The sequence below is a fragment of the Petromyzon marinus genome, chromosome 33, assembly GCF_048934315.1.
Source record: "Petromyzon marinus isolate PM22_M1 ecotype Great Lakes invasive population chromosome 33, UKy_Petmar_22M1.pri1.0, whole genome shotgun sequence".
Classification (NCBI taxonomy): Eukaryota; Metazoa; Chordata; class Hyperoartia; order Petromyzontiformes; family Petromyzontidae; genus Petromyzon; species Petromyzon marinus.
In genome coordinates this window covers 12,015,723-12,039,579 of record NC_133699.1, presented here as the reverse complement: position 1 = coordinate 12,039,579, position 23,857 = coordinate 12,015,723, and the positions used below count along the sequence as shown (strand labels likewise).

General features: G+C 51.7%; 1 protein-coding gene across 5 annotated transcripts in view; it reads right to left on the bottom strand.

Moving 5' to 3' along the window:
* AREL1 (apoptosis resistant E3 ubiquitin protein ligase 1) overlaps positions 1-23,857 on the bottom strand; it is a 42,708-nt gene that overhangs the window by 18,509 nt on the left and 342 nt on the right. The window contains exons 2-12 of one of the 5 annotated variants that reach the window (XM_032965172.2): positions 16,785-16,851; positions 15,910-16,043; positions 12,237-12,442; positions 10,611-10,843; positions 9,189-9,546; positions 6,598-6,761; positions 5,195-5,384; positions 4,579-4,847; positions 4,100-4,177; positions 3,044-3,185; positions 1,687-1,808 (exon numbers count right to left, since the gene is read on the bottom strand). In XM_032965172.2, the coding sequence (XP_032821063.2) occupies positions 1,687-1,808; positions 3,044-3,185; positions 4,100-4,177; positions 4,579-4,847; positions 5,195-5,384; positions 6,598-6,761; positions 9,189-9,546; positions 10,611-10,843; positions 12,237-12,258 (1,578 nt within the window). In that variant the 5' untranslated portion in view covers positions 12,259-12,442; positions 15,910-16,043; positions 16,785-16,851. Of the gene's footprint in view, positions 1-1,686; positions 1,809-3,043; positions 3,186-4,099; positions 4,178-4,578; positions 4,848-5,194; positions 5,385-6,597; positions 6,762-9,188; positions 9,547-10,610; positions 10,844-12,236; positions 12,443-15,909; positions 16,044-16,784; positions 16,852-19,275; positions 22,621-23,857 lie in introns of those variants that run through there. The other 4 variants (XM_032965173.2, XM_076071543.1, XM_032965174.2 and 1 more) reach the window with 4 other exon arrangements.

Genomic DNA, 23,857 nt, shown 5'->3' with positions numbered 1-23,857 from the left:
GCTACCCACGTGTCTCAAGTCTTTGTTCGGCCTGCGTATGCATCACACGTTTTATCGCGGACTGTGCTTTACCCTATGTATTATGTGATTTTCCCATAGCGTGATGTTTTTCAGGAACGCAACTACGACCGCACAAAAGGAGAACAGGCTGTACACGTGTGACCACTGTTGCAGAATTTGTCTTTTAGCGGGAGCACGTGTGCATCTTGCTGATGAGACACGGTCGCGGGATACACGTGCGTCAAGATTTTGTTCGCTAAGACATGACAGATTGCTTCTGCTTTTTCCCTCCACATTTTTAAACACGCGTTTAGAGTATTTGGCTGCAATAAATTTCCACAATGAACCACTTCGTTGAGCAATCATTTGTGGCCAGGTCGCTTCTGAAAAGGGCCTTACCTGGTAAAATAAAACCTTTAATAGTTTAAGTTTTATCTGTTACTGGATCTTCGGGGTTGGGGTCTGATCATGCTTGTAAAAGAATAAATGAAATCTCTTTGCACGTGCGCAGGTTCTATCATTCGCTGCTCCTCACTCATCATGGTTACGCGTCTTAGTGCCCGCATCACTGAACTTAAACGCGTGATTTTAACAATTTAGGAAAAACCTGAATTTGTTGAATTTTCCCTGTGTGTGTGAAACGATTTACTGCACGTAACGTGTTTTCCGCATCGCTGTGTGTACCCATAATAATGACTTCCCTCTTTCTCCGTTGTCAACCCTATTCTACGTGGGTAAGAAATAAGATTGACATCGCCTACTTTACATGTACACACACCTGTCAACTCATACGGCGTACAGTCGTTTCAATATAAGCAAAATATATATAGAGTAAAACCTTGGATTGCGAGTAACTTGGTCTGCGAGTGTTTTGCAAGAGCAGCAAAATGTTTCAATAAATATTAATTTGATAAACGAGCGAGGTCTTGCAATACGAGCAGTACATATACGCTTTGTCTGCCGAGCGTCACGTGATCACAACTGATGTACGAGTGCTTTGATATACGAGTGCTTTGGATTACAAACACGTTTCCGGAACGAATTATACTCGCAATCCAAAGTTTTACTGTATAGTCTATTTGTGTTTCTCCCTTGTGATGGGACTTTGTAGGATGAACGTTGAGATTTATAAGGGCACAGGAGGACCAATAGAGTCTGTAATAAGGTAGGCACTGATAAGGGGTTGACAGGTATACATATATTTAGCATTATCAGTGTTTTTGTTTGATAACAATTCCACCTTGTAACATACCACACAATATTCGATCACTATGGAAGGGAGAGGACAACGCAGAGGCACGAGAAAGGCAGTAGCAGCCAGGCGGTGAGCCAGCGCCAAGCTCTGCGGTCCTCTATATATGAAGGTGTTATCGGCCAATTCATGACTGTTCACGTGTGGGAAGAAAGAGGAGCACCTAGAGAAAACTCACACGTGCGAGGCAGCAACGCTCTATCCCATTCAGATAGAAAGTATGGAGTCCACATTTACTTTACTGGCAAGCCAGAGTATGGCACCCTGACGCCCAACATTTGTGCAATCCACCAACCCTCGCTGCCTCCACAGTGCTGGATTACAGGCCACGTGGCCTCAGTCACGCTGGACAATTTGAGAGGTGACTGCGCGCGATGTTGTGAAGGACCCAACGCAGAGGCGTCTCTCGCCAGTGCACGGCATGGGTGACGCACGCTGTCCAGCAGGCATTGCCGCGAGACTCGCAGCGAGATTTTGTTGCGAGGCTTCTTTGCGTGTAGTTTCCGCAGCTCCCGCTGGAAGAAGACCATCTTGTCCTGGCACGTCTCCGAGCCGCCTGAACCCAATACACAGCCACACACACAGAAACCGGTGCGTGGTCACATACGCAGTCACTCGCACGGCCACAGTGCGAGTGTGCGTGAGTGATCCAATGAGAGTGTGGTGCGTGAGTGTGCGTGTCCGAGTGAGCTCACTGTGCTTTGACCCCAGTTCAATCCCCCTTTATGGGACATCAGTGATGAATAGCTTCAAATGAGTACCTGATGTGGTGTGTAAAAACATCACCACTGGGGAGATAAAGGCGGCCGGGCATGGTGCTGGTCACCCACTCTCTTGTGTGTCGTACCGGCCATCATAGGTGCTCGCTAACAGCTCTTGCCCCAAACGTCTTTTAAGGCTATACGGAGGATCTTTGTCTTTGTGTCTGAGAGGAGAATGTGAGCGTGCGGAGCGGTAGTGCAGTGGAGACCTTTCAGCACTGGGGAGCCAAAGGTGGCTGGGCATGGTGCACACCACAATACACCACCCCACTATCTGCGGTACTGGCCTTCATGGGTGCCCGCTAAGAGCACTTGCCCCAACATATTGTAAAGGCTATACAGTGGCGCTTTGTCTTTGTCAGTCTGAGTGATTTTATGAGTCTTGTGTTTACAGGAGCGACTGCATCTGAGTGTGTATATAAGCACAGGTGGTGCATCTGCAAGTTATCCCGAATGATCTCAGTCAGTCAACCCACAATTCCTGGGTCTGTCCCGTAACCTCCTGTCAGGGGCTTTTGACACTTCACGTGGCCCTCAAGGTGCACCTAGCCTGGTGTTTGTGCTGTGGCGACATCACTGCAACCTCGTGGTCAATGGTGGCCATTATCGTCGTGTACGAATTTCCGCGAGCGTACATACAGGTGCCACGGTGGTGAGATGTTAGCTACCTCATCTGGTATACAGGAGGTCGTGAGTTGGATCCCAACCCTTACGCCTGTATATTTGGAGTTTGCAGTGTCTCCCTCCCCGTGGTCACGTGGATTTTTCTCCGGTTCCTCCAGTTTTTCCCCTCCACATTTGGAATCAACATCAAGCTTTAGAGTATTTGGCCGCTATAAATTTCAAAATGATGAGCCACTTCGCTGAGCTATCATTTGTGGCCAGGTCGCTTCTGAAAAAGAAGCTAATAGGCTCATTGGGCCTTACCTGGTAAAATAATAATAGTTAATAGGTTGTTTTTTTTTAAGTTAGCAGGTGCGCAAGTCTATTAAGCGCGTGCGTGGGCGTGCGTGCGTGCACGCGTCATCACCGATGCTGCGCAGCAGGAAGCGCGTGAAGGTGGCGGCGAGGACGTTGCGGTCGCGCAGCACCAACTCGGCGGGCGGCTGGGTGCCGTCGTCGATCACCAGCGTCGGCAGACCCGTGGCGGCGTCACGGCCATAGTAGTGGAACTGGCGGGGGGGCGGGGCGGGGCGGGGGCCGTGGAGCAAAAGAGAACATTTGGACGTATTTTGCGGTACACCAGTGCAGCGTAACACACCAGGGTCCCCCATAAAGAAGGTCTAAAATCACGATTTTTTTACGGACATTCGTCTTCCAACTGCTTTCACATCACGACAACTGATTTCGGCACACCCCGCAATATTTATTTGACCGGGTTCCGGTTGCGAATCGCAGGAAAGTAAATAATTATGGCGAAAAATTTGCTTTTTTTTTATACGGCGCACCGGTAATTCCACCAATATATTCATTTGCAGAATTAACGGGTGGCCGCGATGTGAATAACTGGATGTGTGTAATTATTTAATCCCCCAATTCCCCCTTCGTTACACTGTCGCCTCCGACTAGCACGATTGGCTACGTACAGTGCGAAGGAAGTTCAACATACGTATTATACACATGTCACGACTTGAAGCCACGATCCGATTCAAGGACTGATTATTTCGTGTCTACTTCGTATGGTCTCATTTGCATCGCATCCCTTGTTCCGTCTATGACGTTTTGTTCCGTTGGCTTTGTCTTGTTCGGACTGACCGGTTTCGTTTGGGTACGCCGTCTCAGCTGCCGTGCCTTTCTGACTTACCCCGTCTTCGGTTGAGGTTTTAATCGTACTATTCCCGTGTACCGTCTGAGGGTTTGCAAACATTAATGAAGATTTCAACTAAAACATTCATTACTTTCATCAATCATTATGCACGTGCGCGGGTTCTGAGATTGCTTGATATTAATTTATTTACGTGCTCAAACTCTCTTCGCTGAATGTCCACTGAATGGCAATGAAAGTAGAGCAGAGGGTTCTGCCTGGCAGCCGTGGGGCCACACTTGGTCTGGGCGCTATGCAGGCACACGGGAGGCACTCGCTCACCTTGGTGCCCGGGCACACCCGGAAGGTGAGCAGCCTCCAGGGAATGATCCGCAGGTAGTACTCTTTGATGGTGAGTTGCTGAAGACACAAGGACGTGGGTTTTCATAAAACTCCCAAAAGTAAAATGATGCAACGATAATCACAGCACAGCGGAACTTTGGAACGTGGCCAATACGATCACGGTGGATCCGATATTGTAAAAGTAAACTAAACTATGTTTTACTTCAACAGGTAAGGCCCAACTGAGCTATGCAGCTCTATTTCAGAAGCGACCTGGCTATCACAAATGATAGCTCAACGAAGTGGTTTATCACGTGGAAATGTACAGCAGCCAAATACTCCAACCGCGTGTTCATTTTAAATGTGGGGGGAAAAACCGGAGGACTCGGGAGAAAAATCCACGCGACCATTGACTGCAAGTATCACCGTATCACGGCAGCACCGGCTCCAAGCCTCTGCCTTTCCCACCCCGCGCGCACCTTGGGCGAGATGTAGCAGTAGACCTTCTTGGCTTTCCTCATCTTGTCGGCCAGCACGGTGGGGGAGGTGGGCAACGAGGGAGGCCACGTGGCGGCAGCCGAGGGTCCCGGCGTGGCGGGGGGTGACTCGGGGGGCCCCGTGGGGGGCCCGCAGTCTGGGAGGGCCCAGTGGACGTGTGCGTAGCTCGGCACCTGCTGCAGGAAGGCCTCGTGGTACACAGACAGGCCCGTGCGCTGCACGCTCTTGTCCACCTGCGCCACCTCCTCATCTGTGGCCACGTGAGCAGGACAACGGAAAATAAAGTGTAACCGAGCATGGTTATGGCTACAGACCAGGGTCAGGGTTAGGCTTTAGTGTCAGGGTTATTAATAGGAATTGGGTTTATGGGTCAGGGTTAGGGCTAGGAGTTGGTTTATGGGTCAGGGTTAGGGCTAGGAGTTGGTTTATGGTTCAGGGTTAGGGCTATGGTGAGTTTTACGTGTTGCTCCTCATCAGAAACCGCTGGAAGCCCGGGGTCAGGCTGGTGGTCGGGTTCGGGATGAGGCTCATAGTCGGCTCGGGGTGGGGCTCGGGGTTGGGCTGAGGGTCAGGCCCAGGCCTGGGGTCGGGCGTCACCGGTGAGGACGATGATGTCGAAGTCCCCGTTGGCAAGCGGCTGGCCCCCGCGGTGGGCGATGCGGGCGCGGAAGCAGCCCACGTGCTGCACCTCAACACGCAGCGACAGCTGGCAGAGTGCAGGTGACGCGTGCAACTCATACGAGTAGCACACACCGCCCGGGTACACCTCGTTCTCTCCCGCCCCCAGCTGTGCCACACACACAAAGATCCCCCACCGTATAGACGTTTACAGACTGTCAAGGCCGCACACATAAGCACACACAAACACACACTACACGGGCACACACACACACACAGAGACAACACGCAGGCGGAGACGCGTGTGTTACGCGCAACAACACGAAACAAGCGTGGGCAAAATACACGCAATGTACTGGCAGATGCTCGCGACGTACACACACACGCGCGTGTTTTCATGTGCGTGTGTGCTCATCGGGAGCGGCAGTGCAGCGGTTAGCGCGCTGCGCTATGAACCCAGCGACCTGAGTTCGATTCCGGCTCATGGCCAACACAAGTGTCGATTATTTGAACCGGTCCTGGGCCTCCCCTAGGTCGACTCAGCCTCAAATGAGTACCTGGTGCGGTGTGTAAAAATATCGCTAATGGAGAGAAAAAGGGCGGTCGTGTGTGGTGCCGGCCAATCCAGCCCCTCATGTACTCAGGTTATACGGGGGATCTTTGTTGTGTACACATGTAGGTACATGTGTGTGTACGTGTACCCAGACCTGTACATGTGTGTCTAGGTATGTCTGTGTGTATGTAGAAGCGGTAGTGTAGCGGGAAGTTCACCGTGCTACGAGCTCCGGCGACCCGAGTGCGTCTCCCGCTCAAGGCCAACACCAATGATGATTGTTTAAACAAGTCCTGGGCCTCCCCTAGGTCAACTAAGTTTCAAATGAATAGCTGGTTTGGTGTGTAAAAACATCAGCAGCACTGGGGAGGCAAAGGCGACCGGGGTGGTACTGGCCACCCACCCCCCCCTCATGTGCCGAGAGTAGCACCTTCATAGGCGCTACTATCTCACAACACTTGCCCCATACGTCTGTTCAAGGCTATCCGGGGGGGGGGGGGCTTTGTCTTTGTGTGTGCATGTGTGCGTCCATACGCGCGTGTGTGTGCGTGTGTGTGCGAGTGTGTGCACGTGCGTGTGCGCGTGCGTGTGCGCGTGCGTGCGCGTGCGTGCGTGTGCGAGTGTGTGCGTGCGAGTGTGTGCATGTGTGTGCATGTGTGTGCGTGCGAGTGTGTGCATGTGTGTGCGTGTGCGAGTGTGTGCGTGCGAGTGTGTGCGTGTGCATGTGTGTGCGTGCGAGTGTGTGCGTGCGTGTGTGCGTGTGCATGTGTGTGCTTGCGAGTGTGTGCGTGTGCATGTGTGTGCGTGCGAGTGTGTGCGTGCGCCCCACCGCTGTGAGGGAGAGGCTGTACGCGTCCTCCTCTTGGAGCCCCACCGCCGTGCGGTTGCCGAACTCGTCGTGCGGCGTGACCGTGAGCGTGTGCAGCTCGCCCTGGCGCAGCACCAGCGTGGAGAGGTGGTGCAGCACACGCGTCTTGGAGGGCACCGCGGGGCCTGCGGGATGGGGGAGGGCACACAACGCGAGACGCAAGCCGTGACCGCACTGCATGGGTTATCGTGCGGAGCTCCTGACTGTGTGGGTTATTGTGCGGAGCTCCTGACTGTGTGGGTTATCGTGCGGAGAGCGCCTGACTGCGTGGGTTATCGTGCGGAGCGCCTGACTGTGTGGGTTATCGTGCGGAGCGCCTGACTGAGTGGGTTATCGTGCGGAGAGCGCCTGACTGTGTGGGTTATCGTGCGGAGCGCCTGACTGAGTGGGTTATCGTGCGGAGAGCGCCTGACTGTGTGGGTTATCGTGCGGAGCGCCTGACTGCGTGGGTTATCGTGCGGAGCTCCTGACTGAGTGGGTTATCGTGCGGAGCTCCTGACTGTGTGGGTTATCGTGCGGAGCTCCTGACTGAGTGGGTTATCGTGCGGAGCTCCTGACTGAGTGGGTTATCGTGCGGAGCTCCTGACTGAGTGGGTTATCGTGCGGAGCTCCTGACTGAGTGGGTTATCGTGCGGAGTTCCTGACTGTGTGGGTTATCGTGCGGAGCTCCTGACTGAGTGGGTTATCGTGCGGAGCTCCTGACTGAGTGGGTTATCGTGCGGAGCTCCTGACTGAGTGGGTTATCGTGCGGAGCTCCTGACTGTGTGGGTTATCGTGCGGAGCTCCTGACTGAGTGGGTTATCGTGCGGAGCTCCTGACTGAGTGGGTTATCGTGCGGAGCTCCTGACTGTGTGGGTTATCGTGCGGAGCTCCTGACTGTGTGGGTTATCGTGCGGAGCTCCTGACTGAGTGGGTTATCGTGCGGAGCTCCTACTGAGTGGGTTATCGTGCGGAGCTCCTGACTGTGTGGGTTATCGTGCGGAGCTCCTGACTGAGTGGGTTATCGTGCGCAGCGCCTGACTGAGTGGGTTATCGTGCGGAGCTCCTGACTGAGTGGGTTATCGTGCGCAGCGCCTGACTGCGCTCTCCGCACGGTGTTTTTGGGCTGTGCCGCGTGTTGCGCTGCACAAAGTCCGACATCTCGCCCCAGGTCTCGAGAGCTTCTTCCTGGAATTTAATTCACTTCACGAGCTGGCAGCTTTTTCGGCGATTTGAATCGAATTCCGGAAGAAGCTCCCAGCGCACGGAGCGAAACGTCGGATGTCAGAATCTGAATATTTATTTACACTGGAGGAATCCGATGAGCTATAAAGCTCTTTTATCATAGATGTCCAAAAGGGGCCGGGTCAGAACGTTACAAAGATGTCGTGCCGCGTGGAACAACCCGGAAACACGTCAGGGAGCTGTACCACCGATAACAGGGACGCCGTTTAGATTAATTGGCTGCTACTATAAATTTCAACATATGGCGAAAAGCCACTTCGATGAGCTCTTATCATGTTTTGCCAGGTCGCCTCTGCAAAACAACTCGGTTGGCTTTACCTGATAAATAGTTTAGTTTATCCAGCAGTCAAGTGCCAAAAGGCCTGTCAACATGTACACGTGAATCAGTGGTCACGTAACAAAAAACACATGCGCAAGTAAATTCACTACTCTAAACAGAACACGTAGATGAACAATGAACACATTTTCTTAGTTTTTTCGGTAAAGTCACGTTGAAGAGAAACAACAAAACGTGACTTTACCGAAAAAAACTAAGAATATGAATTACTGCAGTCACGAAAGCTTTAAATCAAAATGAACACATTGTTCAACCATGATTTATACGCTTGCATTACCCATGTTTTGGTTTTATCGGGATCACCCCACCAACCAGCACCCCCCCACCATTACCCCAGCTGATCAAAAACTGACTTGCAGTGTTCATCCGATGGACAATTACTATTTTGTCCCCCCAAATTAAGCTATTTAAACATTGTATTTTACCAGATAAGGCCCACTGAGCTCTATAGCTCTTTTTCAAATGATCTGGCCACAAATGATAACTCAACAAAGTGACTTATCACGTGGAAATGTATAGCAGTCAAATACTCTAACTGCATGTTTCTGAACATGGAGAAAAAACCGGAGGACTCGGTGAAAAATCCACATGCCCACTGGGAGATCCCACGACCTTCTGTATACCAGGCGAGGGAGTTAACATCTAGCCACCGTGATGATGAGAGAGAGAGAGACACATGCAAACTCAAAATATAGAGCAGGTGTCAGGGTCGGGATCGAACCCACGACCTCCTGTACACCAGGCGAGGTTGTGAACATCTCGACACCATGTTGCCCCATCTCTGGTCTGTCACGCCACCATGACAGACCAGAGATCAACCCCTGCCATGGTAATGGTAAATTTCTACGAAACTAAAAGACCATCGGAGAGGCTCTGGATTCGGGAGATCTGCAATGCAGCCGCTACCCGTTTTCCAGCAGCGTGGCGGCTTTGCCGCGCCCCACCTGCAAGCCGCGCGGAGCGACGCGCGTGTGGCTGAAGCGTGACGTACCCGGCGAGAAGCATCGCAACGCGGGGCTTCCGTGGACGTGCTTCCCCGCGACTGTCGCCGAGATCTGGTAGCGCCCAGCCCTCCGCACCGTGAACGCCGCCCTCAACGTGTTGCCCGACGTCACTTCCTGCGCTTCATACTCCACCGCCGGCGCCGCCGCAGTCTCCTCCCCCTCCTCCTCCCCCTCCCGCTCCACCTCCTCGGATGCCGTGTCGGCTTCGTGAGCGGGCGAGAGGAAAGAGGCGGCCGATACGTCTTGCGCCAGCGGCACGTTCATGCCCAGGTCGCAGTGGCGCACAGACAAGCTGGGCATCGCCACCTGGTGCAGTGGGCACGGCTGTCCGTTCTTGTAGAAGAGCTGTGGGAGGGCGACAGAGAATGGGGGGGGGGGGGGCATGAGGGCCGGAGTTACCCTCAAATCAAATCAATAGCACATGAGGCTCTGTGTTTTGGTTTGCGGTTAGCGTCCAGGTTAGGGGCATTAAGGATAGGGTCATGGTTGTGTTTTATGGTTTTATCTGAGGAAGAGGGTTGTGGTTAGACTGAGGGTTGAGTGAGGGTTACGGATTAGTGTTGAATCTTATGGTAATGACTAGGGTTAGGGCTAGAGCTAGGATTAAGGTTGGGGATCAGGTTCTGTCTTAGGAATAAGGCTATGGTTAGGTTTAAAGTTACAGTTCGGGTTAAGGTATTGTCTTAGGGTTAAGGGTTTAGGGTTACGTTCAGCGTTATGGCCAAGGTTACAGTTCGGGTTAAGGTATTGTCTTAGGGTTAAGGGTTTAGGGTTAAGGGTTTAGGGTTACGTTCAGCATTATGGCTAAGGTTACAGTTCGGGTTAAGGTATTGTCTTAGGGTTAAGGGTTTAGGGTTACGTTCAGCATTATGGCGAAGGTTACGGTGAGGTTTCTAATTACGGTTCGGGTTAAAGCTTTGTCTTTGCATTCGAGTGTTTGGAGTTGAGGTTACAGTGAAGGTTAAAGGCTGCTGCTCACCTGGAAGATTAAGGTTAAGCTGAGGCTTAGAGTCATCTCGCCACGGTGGCGAGATGTTAATTACCTTTCCTGGTATACAGGTCGTGGGTTCGATCCCAACCCTGACACATGCATATTTGGAGTTTGCATGTCTCTCTCCCCGTGGTTGCGTGGATTTTTATCCGGGTCCTCGGGTTCTCCCTCCACATTTTAGAAACATGCATTTAGAGTACTTGGCTGCTATAAATTTCCACATGACAAGCCACTTAGTTGAGCTATCATTTTTGGCCAGGTCGCTTCTGAAAAAAGCGCTCTATAGCTCAGTGGGCCTCACCTGGTCAAATAAAAAAAAAAGTTTCATTTTAGTTTAGGGTTGAGAGTCAGGGTTAAGTTTCTGGGTTGAGGCTACGGTTACGCTCGTGGTTAGGGCGGGGTAGTCGGTACACCAAACCTGCAGGCTGAAGGTCATGGTGTGGCCCACGGGGTGGGGGTCGTCCCAATCGCAGAGCAGGCGGCAGCTGCGCGGCTCCACGTAGTTGCCCCGCACGTAGTCGTAGAGGCTGCGCACCTGCGGCGCCGGGTCCACCTCATCACGTCGCCGCAGGAACGAGGAGAGGCGCAGGAAGAGCTCCCACGCCACGATCGCTGTCACCACCGTTGCCAGCACAACCGACACCCCCAAGCCTGCACCGACCCGCGGTGGGAAGGGGGGGGCGAGAGGGGGAGGGGGTGGGGTGCGAGAGCGGGGGTACAGAAGAGTTGTCGTTGGAGTTAATAAGAATTAAAGTTGGGGTGAACATGAGTTGGGGGAGGACTGAATCGTTACATGTGTAATGACAGGGTGACACCTGCCGGCCTGAAAAGGTAATTACAGTTATAGCTGCTTTACATAACGCCTTATTATGAAGGGGCGTATCTGGGGTAAAGATCAAGGGGGAAGCCAGTCGAGAAGCTCTAGGAACCATCCCGAAGGGTCTAGAAGGTTCTAGAAAGGGGGCGTGGCCAGAGGTGGAGCTTGGCCACGCCAGGCGGATATAAGGAGCACCGAACCAGAGCTTCGGGACTGTCAGTGTGGTGTCTGTCAGTGTGGTGTCTGTCAGTATGGGGTCTGTCAGTGTGGGGTCTGTCAGTGTGGGGTCTGTCAGTGTGGGGTCTGTCAGTGTGGGGACTGTCAGTGTGGGGTCTGTCAGTGTGGTGTCTGTCAGTGTGGGGTCTGTCAGTGTAGGGTCTGTCAGTGTGGGGTCTGTCAGTGTGGGGTCTGTCAGTGTGGTGTCTGTCAGTGTGGTGTCTGTCAGTGTGGTGTCTGTCAGTGTGGTGTCTGTCAGTGTGGTGGCTGTCAGTGTGGTGACTGTCAGTGTGGTGACTGTCAGTGTGGGTCTGTCAGTGTGGCGTCTGTCAGTGTGGGGTCTGTCAGTGTGGGGTCTGTCAGTGTGGGGTCTGTCAGTGTGGGGTCTGTCAGTGTGGGGTCTGTCAGTGTGGGCTGTCAGTGTGGGGTCTGTCAGTGTGGGGTCTGGGTCCTGGTTGCGTCACTGCCGTCGTCATCTCTTCGTCTTCGACCACGTGGCTGATCTTCTGCAGGACCAGCTCCGTCGCCGCCACTACGCTCGTCAACCAGCCAGCGTAGCGCAGGACGGAGACGGGCTGCGTGTTAGAACAGCCTGGGTGTAGCCGCGTTACGAAGTGTATCGCCCTGTGTGCTCTCAATAAATAAGAAGCCTTCCTACTAGCCGTGTGTCGGAAGTCACTCACTACACATGTCTAATGGTTGCGGTTAAAGCGTTAAGTCTAGTGTTAGGGGTTAGGGTTAGTCCTAGTGCTTGGGTTATGGGTAAGCATTTAGCTAGGATTATGAATTAGCCTAGGGTTCATGCTGATACAAGAATTATGGGTACGGTTAGGCTATTATTATAAACCTGGTCTAGTATTAGAGTTGAGTATGGGGATATTAGGATGACTATAAGTGCAAGTTTGAGTGCTCGTGTTATGAGTATGGGTGTTTTGAGTGTTGGTGCCATGCGTATGGGCTTGGTCAGAGCTATAGTCATGACTATGGCATAGTGGGAGCCTGCACACCCACCGGTCTCCCACGTCTCCCCCATGGCTCTGCAAACCCAATCCAGCGCCCGCTGCCACCTGCTCGCGGGTTGGCCGTTATCGCGACGACGGGCGGGCGTCCCGGGCGGACGCTCACGCCGGTGCCGCTCACCGCTCTCCCGCAAAGGCTCCAAGCGTAGCGGCAGCAGTGCGCTCAGCAGCGGCGGTGGCACCAGCAGCCCTCGCAACCTGGGCACACAAACACACGTGGAGGCGGGGGCGCATTCACATCTATAGAAACACACGTGCGGGCACAACAAAAACCCCCGCGAATCGCCACTGAGCGGTGGCAACATCACCACGGCCCTTGTGCCACGCTAGGTGCACTTTGAGGCGGCCATGTGAAGGTCGAAGTCTCACTGGCTGGCCACGAAACAGACACAGGAGCGATAGGTTGACTGAGATGACTGGAAGCACCACCTTTGCTCCCCCACTGTGCCGACTTTCTGCGTTTTAGCCGCCCGGCGACTTTAGAGTATTACTTTCTCCTGAACGAAGCTTCAAACCCACGTCGGAGATCCAGCACGCCCAGCCTGGTTTAATGGGCCGGCTTGACACTTTGTCTTCGTGGTGGCATTTTTACTCTTTGCCTTACTCACAGCTCCTCTGTGCATCGACGAACGCACGCACTCACAGCCACCTCGACACTTGCGGCTCGACCAGCTCGCTCATGCGCGGCTGTTCTCACATCCGTGCGTGTTGCCAGCGTGGTCTGCTCTACTGCGGCTCCCCGATACGGCAGATTTGCTTCCTCTCAGTAAAACTAAACACAAACTGATTTTTGCGTTTTGTTTGTTGTCCTTCCTCCCCGTACTTCCGATTAGCACAGTTGGCTACGTATGGCATGAAAGAAGTTCAACATATATTACTTATGTAGTGAGTTCAACCGAGTCGCAGACGTACTCTTGGAGGCAACACATGTATTTAACACCAACACACGGGGTAACCGCCCCTTAACAGAATAACAACCTACGGTGGTGCCCACCAGGCTAACTACACTATTTACACCGTAACTAGCTACTACGAACCGGGACCACAGATCGGGTCCAGGTCCACGTGTTGGAGACTCGGCAGAACGTTGACGAAGGTTTCTTCAGGATGAACAACAACGCCGGCCCCTCTGGGGGACCCGGCTTAGATCCTCCGCGACGTTGCTGGCTCCGCCCTTGGCCACGACCACCTTCCAGAATCCTCGAGCAGGATCTGGACCCCGACCACGTGACCACCCATAGCCCCCACTTAGGGCCCCTTTGTAGACTTAACCGGTCACGTGTCCTCTCGGGTCAACCAGAGTGCCATGGCCTCTAGTAACTTCATTCCTACAGCCGCCACTTCCACACCCTGTCCTGTAGGGCTGGCACTGCACGCCGAGCGTGGTGCCATCCAGCACTATCAATCAGCGCTGACCGAGCCCCTCTAGGGCCGGTACTGCACCCACACCATAGTGGCATCCGCGATGTCAATACACCGCACGCCGTGCCTCCCTAGGGCCGGCACTACACAGTGGCATCCCGCGATGTCACTACACTTACATTGACGTCTGCCTAGATGGATGCGCCACAATTCATTCGAGCGGTCCGTGTATTTTTCACACGACGTTTGTGTTATCCACCAAGACCTACCTCAAATGCTGGAGGTTAGGGAGTCCGTGTTACTCTCAGAACTAGCGCAAAGGCTTGAATTAGGGTCAGGATAAGCATTGCAGTCGATGATAGGGTAATAACAACAGGACATGTGAAGGTTAGCGTGAAGAGCCCAGCATGTGGAAGGGAATTTTGATTTGTTGGCTGCTATAAATTTCCACGTGATAAGCCACTTCGTTGCACTATCATTTGTGGCAAGGTCGCTTCTGAAAAATAAGCTATTAGGAGTGGGCTTTACTTGGTAAAACAAACAAAAGCGTTACATTTTATTGATACATATTTTTGGGGAATTTGCTTCCCTTTCCTATACTTTGCACTATCACATTTCTGTATTGTTTGTTGTTGTAACGTTCTGACCCGCCCCGACTGGACATCTGTGAAAAAGAGCTTATAGCTCATCAGATTCTTCCGGTATAAATAAATATTCTAATTATGAAATGACAGCACACCATCCTGTAGCCATGAGCTGTGATTTTAAAGGTGAATGAGCAGGCTTTTATTTACACAAGTAGATATTAACTGATGTACTGCCTTTCTCTGTTGCAAAAATGCAATAAAACCCACGTCAAGTTGTTTCATAATTAACATCCAAGGTTCACCAACAAAGCGGAAGATGTCAAGCCAAACAGTGCTAGTGATGAAACTGTGACAGAAGCCTCCTGGTGGCGAGACGTCAACTTTGCAACCACTGCAGGATCTGTCAAAAGCAGGAAACCAATGGCAGCAAATAAGGAGATTGTGAGCAATAACAGCATTGGCCGTGATGACCATACCATGAACTTAAACCAACCGTGAATTGAACTTCTTTCGCACCGTATATAGATAACCGTGCTAATCGGATGTGCGGGGGAAGGACAACAAACGTAACAAAAAAATCAGCTCTAAATACATTCGTTTTAAATCTAGACTTAAAAGTGCATAGCTCGAGTGATAAGGTAATATCGGAAGGAAAAGCGATACAGTGATCGTCTTTGTTCAATGGCCAACCGATAAAAGATTGTATTTCACAAGAGTCACATGGGTCTTATGCCCACCAATGCCACTGAATGCGAGTATGGACATCGTGGTGCCTGTTGCACAATACATTACTAAACGGGTCAAGGGTATTCGCTCGCTCGCTCACTTTTGAAGCGCATTTATACGTTGTGTTTTATATGGATAATCATTACTATGTTTTGGTTTCTATGTTTTAGACAATACAGGTCACTCTTGCAAAGAAGACCATCCGGATCTGTTGAGATCTCACCTGGTTAAACAAATAAACTTTACTTCACCTCTATATATTTTTTGTGAATTTGCTTCCTCGAAGTAACACGAAACACATTTGGTTTATTGTGGCCATTTGGTTAAATTACGCCCGGGGCTTAATGTGGCAGCACCGAGCAATTGGGGGATTCACCCCAATTGACTTGGGGTGGATGACTCTGATCTCGGTAAACCACGATAAGATCGCACCTCGAACACCACTGCCAGCCGCAGGGAATGCCCGCAAGCCTGGGACAGAGACCACCCGTCCGGATGGAGAGGTAACGGGCGCTTGGCTACCAGGCGCAGAGAAATTTGAGCTCCAATGACACCTCGCATCGCAAAAACCTGAAGAGGAGTCATGAGGCGGTGTCGCTGTCGACAGCCTCGCTGTTTTACAGTAACTCGTCATTGCACATGAAGGCAGTGCTTCTCAACCTCTTTCATTCCACGGCACCGCTCACACTTTCGAGCTTGCGTGATCTTTGCGGCACACCGAACCAAAACATCACCGTGGGCCCAGGTGGGCCGAGTGGGAATGCGTTGTAGCCGAGAGAGAATTCACGATACCTCGCTTATACTAATCTCGCCGAGCAACAATGAAATCAAGTGGCCCTGGCAAATTCCGCGTCAAGAATTTGCCCAACTGTGCGAGTGCATTCGCGTCCGTGTGCGTCTCCGTGTATCTGTATATGCCTCCGTGTCTCGGTGTGTGTCAGCATTTTCGCGTCTCCGCGTCGTGTCTCCGCGTCGTGTCTGTATGCCCACCTGCGCACGCACGACCAAGGGAGTTGAGAGGGCTGTGGGTGTGGGCTGGTGGACCCCGTCTGCTGCCGTACTGCACCGAGACCAATGGAGAGGGGGAGGTCGGGAGGTGGGGGAGCTTGAGGTTCTTTCCTTCCCTATAATTCGGATAATACCGCAGCACACCTGGGACTTGCCACGGCACACCACACGGGTCGCGATGCGCCGCGCTGAAGTATTAAGTGTCAAGCACTGTATGAACAAAGGCCTTCTACGCAGTGCCGGCCGAATGCTCGTGTGAGCGAGCAGGCAGACGTTGACATTAATGACAAGACGACTCATCAATATATTAATGCCGAACTTTTCCAATAATCGTAACGATGCTGACATTCGTGATGAGGGCGCGAGTTACGAGCAAGCCCACCCCGCAGGCACGGTGACATCAGGTCAGCGATAAAAGGGCACGGTGTTCAAGACCAGCCCATCGTTTCGATTGACTGATGTCGCTGAGAACATGTAGCTACACCTTTCTTCGTAAACACGGAGACTCTCAGGGCTTACTCGTAGCCATAGCCCTCACGTAGATACCAAAAAAATCAAGTATTCATTTACACGCAAGTTAATCTATTGATTTATTCATTTACGGAATTTGTGTGAAGTGGACAAGCCTCAGAATGGCTGTGTCAAAGCACTGAGTCAGCACAACTAAGCTTCTGCGTTTTGCAACACTGGTCTGGGTCGCCTGTGCTTAAACCGGGTTTGCAAGTCAATCGAGTTGATGGTGATGTCAGCTGGGCACAAAAATGCGGTGCGTCAGGGTTCAACGCTTAACGTGGAAAAGTCCAGTTGTGAGTGTGAACGGTCATAAGCGCATACAACTGACATTCCGTGGAACATACCTTAACAAAAATCGAAGAGCCAAATGTAGTGGTGGGTGAGAGAGGCAGCTAAGTCACAGGCAAAGGCCTGTTGTAAGACATACAAATAAAACAAGAGCCTATGGATATTCGAAAGCAATATTTTGCAAAGCATTTGCTTTCTAAAAGACAACAACACGTCAGTGGCCCTAAATCCGTGGTGATAATTCCACGTTCCCATGGCACAAGCCAGTTTTTCCTTGGAAATAATCGTAACGAAGAGTGAAACCCATTTTATCAACGCAATATTTATGACGATGATGATGATGAATGAGTCAACACGCACCCTGGATTTTTGGACTCGCAATTCGGAATGTTTTGCTTGCAACCTCCTGCTTTAGAAATAATGTGCATCCAGTTACTCTCCATTGGACATACGAAAGAAAACACCATCATCACCGCAGCCCCACTCACGTGAAACATCAACAACACATCCGCGAACGCTGCCGACCACAGCTTTAATACCAAGTATGCTCTCCGGGGCAGTTTAACACCAAAGCGAGCTCACCGCAAGTTACATCTGTCCAAGGAAAAACATATGGCTAAAGAAGCACTGCATCCCGTGAATTATTAATTAGGAGTAAACCCCTACAATTTACTCAGCACTCTGGCACTCAGGGGGACATGATCCAGCAAACAATGCCATACAATCCCTAAGATTCACACACGTAAAGTACTAGCCAGTCAACCGAAAAACAAAGTTAGGGCACCTGAATCTGAAAATCAAGGGTTCAAATACTGGTCTGTTGGGGTTTGACCATCAGTATCATCCCCGCAGGGTGAAGTGAGACGAGCCCCACTTTGCGGGAAGTCAACTGCGGTCATCCTACGGATGACATTGTTTACTTGCCGTAAACATTTGCTGGAAACAATGTTTTGTGAGTGTGAAATATTTCTCCATTGACTCCAGGTCACAGAAATGGAGGAGTACAATACTCTGACATTACCACATGTTTATTCAATAAGGAGGAATTTCGATTTAAAGCTTTCGTGACTGCAAGGATTCATCCTCCAGACAGTCTCGTCCCTTCACCTGATGAAGACCGCTTGTGTTGTGGCCGAAACGCCGTGAGAATTTTATTGTGTTATTTTATTTTATCAATTTATTATTTTATTCTCATTCTACGTGACTTTACCGAAAGAACCAAAGAAGACAATAAGGAGGACTTTATGAACTGGTTTCAACTTCATTGAGTTGCATCAGCGATGTGTGGCCCACTGGGTACAAGTATGTGAGGGATTCTCCTCGCACCATACAGGTTCTGAGAGCTACTTGACCACATTTCTTTACCACACTAGCCAGCCCGGGTTGTTTACGGCAGGGAGCATAGACTTCGCAGCAAAGTATAGCACAACGATGGATATGGCCCAATCCCATGAACGTATTCACAGTTTGTATTGTCAATGAATGGGGTACGTTCTCTCATCCACATCTTCCTCTACCTCCCAATGTAATCCCAAGCATGCCACTGCAGACAACAGCCCATCATTAACATAGCAGTCCTTCCACATACAATAGTGTTTTTACACATCCCATCAGCAACACTGCCTTCTGGGACTGTAAGGCCGTGTGACCGATGAGATGTGTGTAAAAAAACAAGTTTTATTTATACGTTGAGAGCCAGTGATGTGAACGAGACGCATTGTCAGCTTATTCACAATGCTGCTGATATTCTTAACACAACGAGCGGGGCTAATGAAAATTATTCTGTACTTTTCGGCAGCAGAGGCAAATCACCCGTGGACATTCGAAGCAGCGCATAGCAACAACAGCTTTAAACATTTACGTTTCCTCCGCCGATCCAACAAATTACTGCCGCAATTCACCAAGAGGATTTACCAATTCGCTTAACACAGCTCCAAAGGCAAATCCACAGCCAAGTCTGAAATGAATACGATGAACAATCGTCGAACAAAACACCGAAATGTACGCACGTACGTCGAACTTTTTTTGCACCGTACGTAGCCAACCCTGCTAATCGGAGGTGTGTGGGTGTGTGGGGGGGGGGTACAAATGCACGCTGGCTGCAAACTATATTTAAGCAACCATGTAACTTACACATTGTATGCCGTTTCAGACAAAGTGGTGCACATTGGCCTCAGCTGTGAAAGCCACTGCGGGGAGAAGGGACCCTCAACCTCCTCTCCACGCCGTGTCGCGTTAACCGGTGTCATTTGACCATACTTCACCACGCTGGTGAGTGCCGGGACAGGTGAAAGGCAGCGAAGGATAGACGGCGGTGAGGAGCAGAGGGGGTGGTGGTTGGGGGGGGGGGACATAGAAGTGCAATACAACAACGGGCTGTACATTAACGCAGCGGTCAAACATGAAGCGAATCGAGCGAGTTTTTGTTTTAAATCGTGAGGATGTTGCTGCTTTGCGGGCAGACTCTCGCCATCGTATAGCAGAGGGTGGCGTTCGCCGGGGAGAGACGGAGCGGCGGTGAATCGACCGCGTGATGAGTGAACTCACAGCGAGAATGGACCAGAGGCTGTGGACCAGAGGGCGACCACATCGCGGACGCGTCGCCGGTTAAGTGTCCACGGCTCTCTCTCTCGCGGGCGGACGGGAAGTTTGGCGGGGTGGACAGCACGGGGGAGGAGGCACACCGCAAAACTCCCAGAGCAGAAGTGAAAGCGGAAAGGGCAAGACGCGAGGAGGGCCGGGGGGGTAGAGTGTGCAGGAGTGAGTGTGTGTGTCAGTGTGAGACTAGGAGTGTGTGTCAGTGTGAGACTGGGAGTGTGTGTCAGTGTGAGACTGGGAGTGTGTGTCAGTGTGAGACTAGGAGTGTGTGTCAGTGTGAGACTAGGAGTGTGTGTCAGTGTGACTAGGAGTGTGTGTCAGTGTGAGACTAGGAGTGTGTGTCAGTGTGAGACTGGGAGTGTGTGTCAGTGTGAGACTAGGAGTGTGTGTCAGTGTGAGACTAGGAGTGTGTGTCAGTGTGAGACTGGGAGTGTGTGTCAGTGTGAGACTAGGAGTGTGTGTCAGTGTGAGACTAGGAGTGTGTGTCAGTGTGCAGGAGTGAGTGTCAGTGTGAGACTGGGAGTGTGTGTCAGTGTGAGACTAGGAGTGTGTGTCAGTGTGCAGGAGTATGTGTCAGTGTGAGACTAGGAGTGTGTGTCAGTGTGAGACTAGGAGTGTGTGTCAGTGTGAGACTGGGAGTGTGTGTCAGTGTGAGACTAGGAGTGTGTGTCAGTGTGAGACTGGGAGTGTGTGTCAGTGTGAGACTAGGAGTGTGTGTGTCAGTGTGAGACTAGGGGTGTGTGTCAGTGTGAGACTGGGAGTGTGTCAGTGTGAGACTAGGAGTGTGTGTTAGTGTGAGACTGGGAGTGTGTGTCAGTGTGCAGGAGTGAGTGTGTGTGTCAGTGTGAGACTGGGAGTGTGTGTCAGTGTGAGACTGGGAGTGTGTGTCAGTGTGAGACTAGGAGTGTGTGTCAGTGAGAGACTGGGAGTGTCAGTGTGAGACTGAGAGTGTGTGTCGGTGTGAGACTGGAAGTGTGTGTCAGTGTGAGACTGGGAGTGTGTCAGTGTGAGACTGGGAGTGTGTGTCAGTGTGAGACTGGGAGTGTGTGTCAGTGTGAGACTGAGAGTGTGTGTCAGTGTGAGACTAGGAGTGTATGTCAGTGTGAGACTGGGAGTGTGTGTCAGTGTGAGACTAGGAGTGTGTGTCAGTGTGAGACTAGGAGTGTGTGTCAGTGTGAGACTAGGAGTGTGTGTCAGTGTGAGACTAGGAGTGTGTCAGTGTGAGACTGTGAGTGTGTGTCAGTGAGAGACTAGGAGTGTGTGTGTGTCAATGTGAGACTGGGAGTGTGTGTGTGTCAGTGAGACTAGGAGTGTGTGTGTCAGTGAGATACTATGAGTGTATGGGAAGGAGTGAGACTAACAAAATGTGAGACTAACAAAGTGTGTGAGGCTAGGAGCACAGGAGTGAGACTTATGAATGTGTGAGGCTTGGAGTGTGAGTGTAGGAGTGAGACGAGGGGATTGTGTGGGACTAGGGAGTGTGGGTATAGGGGTTAAGACAAGGAGTTGCGTTGCTTCTCATTTTTACCTGCCTTGTTTGTACGGTTCAGTTCGCTCTATTAGCCTGGAGTGAACCTTCGCTGGTATACGTGTGAACACATTGACTCACGCCAACGTAACTCGATCCGTGTTATAATGTACTAGCGGTAAGTACCCGGCGTTGCACGGGCGATAAAGACAGACACACACATCGACTTACACACAGACATCGACCCACACACATAGAAACACATCGACTTACACGCGCACACACACACATATGGACTCAAACACACAGATATCGACTTTAGACACACACACATGTAGTTACACACACAAATCGACTTACAACAACCGCCATTCGCCACTAAGTGGCGGTGACGTCACCATGACGCTTGTGCCAGGCTGTGTGCACCCTGAGGCCACGTGAAGTGTCGAACGCCCGCTGGCAGGAGGTCACGGGGCAGACCCAGGTGCCACGGGTCGACTGACTGAGATGACTGGCTGATGCACCACCTGTGCCCCCTACTGTGCCAACCTGCTGTGCTTTAGCCACCCGGCGCTCCGCTCGTTGTTGTGAGCGTCACTCCTCCGCCCTCCGTTGTTGGAGGGCGACTGCCTCCAACTGCCCAGTAGCATCCTTCACGAGCCTCCTCCACAGAGGCCGATCTTGACACCGCTGGTACCAGTCATCGGCAAGTCCACTCAGCTCCACGTCCTCCTGTACCACATCACTCCATCTCTTATCTAGCCTGTGCCGCGCCCGCTTAGCCCCCTCGATCCGGCCGAACAAAAGCTGTTTCGGCATGCGGTGGCTGGGCATGCAGGCTACATGACCCAGCCATCGCAGCCTTCCCCGCCGGAGGAGCTCACCGATGGGACCTTGCCCAGATCTTTCAAGGATTTGTGAGCTCCTCACACAATCCAGTCTGGTTAAACCCAGGATGGATCGTAGGCAGGCCAGCCTAAATGTTTCTAACCGGCGAAGATGTTCCATTAGGGGGGTCCACGTTTCGCAAGTGTAGAGAAGGGAGGGAATGACCGTGGCCGAGAAGACCTGAAGCTTAGTGTGGAGCGACAGACCAGGTAGCTTCCACACAGCGTTACGCAACCGATGAAAAGATATTGCCGCTCGACTGATTCGGAGTGAGACCTCTGCTGTTAAACTGGAGCCGGTCATAAGCACACTGCCCAGGTATGGGAACTCTCCACTCTCTCCACAACTGCCCCATCAATCGACTTACACACACACATAGACTTACACACACACACACATAGACTTACAAAGACACACATGCATAATGGGGTAGAGTAAGAGCTTAACATCCCCTGGCAGGGACGATGCACCACTCACTTGAACCTTGAACGCCGGTGGACCAGCAGCAGCACCCGAGTGGGTGACTACCTGCCAACTTGGGTGACTTCCTGCCAACTTGGGTGACTTCCTGCCAACTTGGGTGACTACCTGCCAACTTGGGTGACTACCTGCCAACTTGGGTGACTACCTGCCAACTTGGGTGACTACCTGCCAACTTGGGTGACTACCTGCCAACTTGGGTGACTACCTGCCAACTTGGGTGACTACCTGCCAACTTGGGTGACTTCCTGCCAACTTGGGTGACTACCTACCAACTTGGGTGACTTCCTGCCAACTTGGGTGACTACCTGCCAACTTGGGTGCCTACCTGCCAACTTGGGTGACTTCCTGCCAACTTGGGTGACTACCTGCCAACTTGGGTGACTACCTGCCAACTTGGGTGACTACCTGCCAAGTTGGGTGACTTCCTGCCAACTTGGGTGACTACCTGCCAACTTGGGTGCCTACCTGCCAACTTGGGTGACTACCTGCCAACTTGGGTGATTTCCTGCCAACTTGGGTGACTACCTGCCAACTTGGGTGACTTCCTGCCAACTTGGGTGACTACCTGCCAACTTGGGTGACTTCCTGCCAACTTGGGTGACTACCTGCCAACTTGGGTGACTTCCTACCAACTTGGGTGACTTCCTGCCAACTTGGGTGACTTCCTGCCAACTTGGGTGACTACCTGCCAACTTGGGTGACTCCCTGCCAACTTGGGTGACGAAGTAAATGGCCTGTTGCCTCAGTGGGTGACTACCTGGTTCACGACCTGGTTGCATTTCTGGTTCACCGAGTGACTGCCGGATTGACAACCAAGCACTTGCCCGACTTGCCTATCCAGCTGACTATTTAGCCACCAAACCAATCGGCCTGGCTATCTGCCTGTTTGAATGTCGGCCTGACCACGTCCCTGACTGCCTTGGCCGACTCTGTGAATGTCACCGCTTAACTTGCCCGGCGACTTGCGAGAAACACTTCAGTCTCTGCCACTGACAACCTCAACCACACCAACAAAGCTGCCCGATTATAATGATCTGACTGAACAGATACAACATACATACACACACATAGAGACGCAAGTCACATTCAAGTAAACACACACACACAAAAAACACTTTTTTGTGTGTTTAGTTTATCCCCCTCCCCGCACCACCGATTAGCACGGTTGGCTACTTGCGGTGCGAACAAAGTTTAACGAACAAACATTCAACAACGTTAGCTAATTGTACATTCGCCACTAAGCGACGTCCCCAGAGTGCCAGGCTAGGTGCCAATTATTCGGGCTTGAAGACGCGCGACTTTTGAGAAAGTGGACGTTCTGAATAACCATCGTTACTTTGAGGCCACGTGAAACGTCAAAGGCTCCCTGTCAGACCAGGGGGGGGGGGGGCAGATAAGATTGTGTGTGTGTGTCAACGGGTTAACCGAGACGAATGTCACAGATTCACAGAGTGCTCTCAAAGACGTGTAGTTAGTTACCCACTCTCAGATACGGAATAGCAGGCGCACAGACGCTGGGCCCGATTCATCCGGCGACCGGTCATTGAAAGCAGTGACGGTCCCCACAGTCGTTAAGGGCTGCAGAGAGAAACCCCTCTACACCACCACGACCACCACCGCATTGTGCCACGTCAAACAACAACAACAGCAGCAGCAGCAAACATCAACAGCCTTTTCACTTGTCATCTCCCA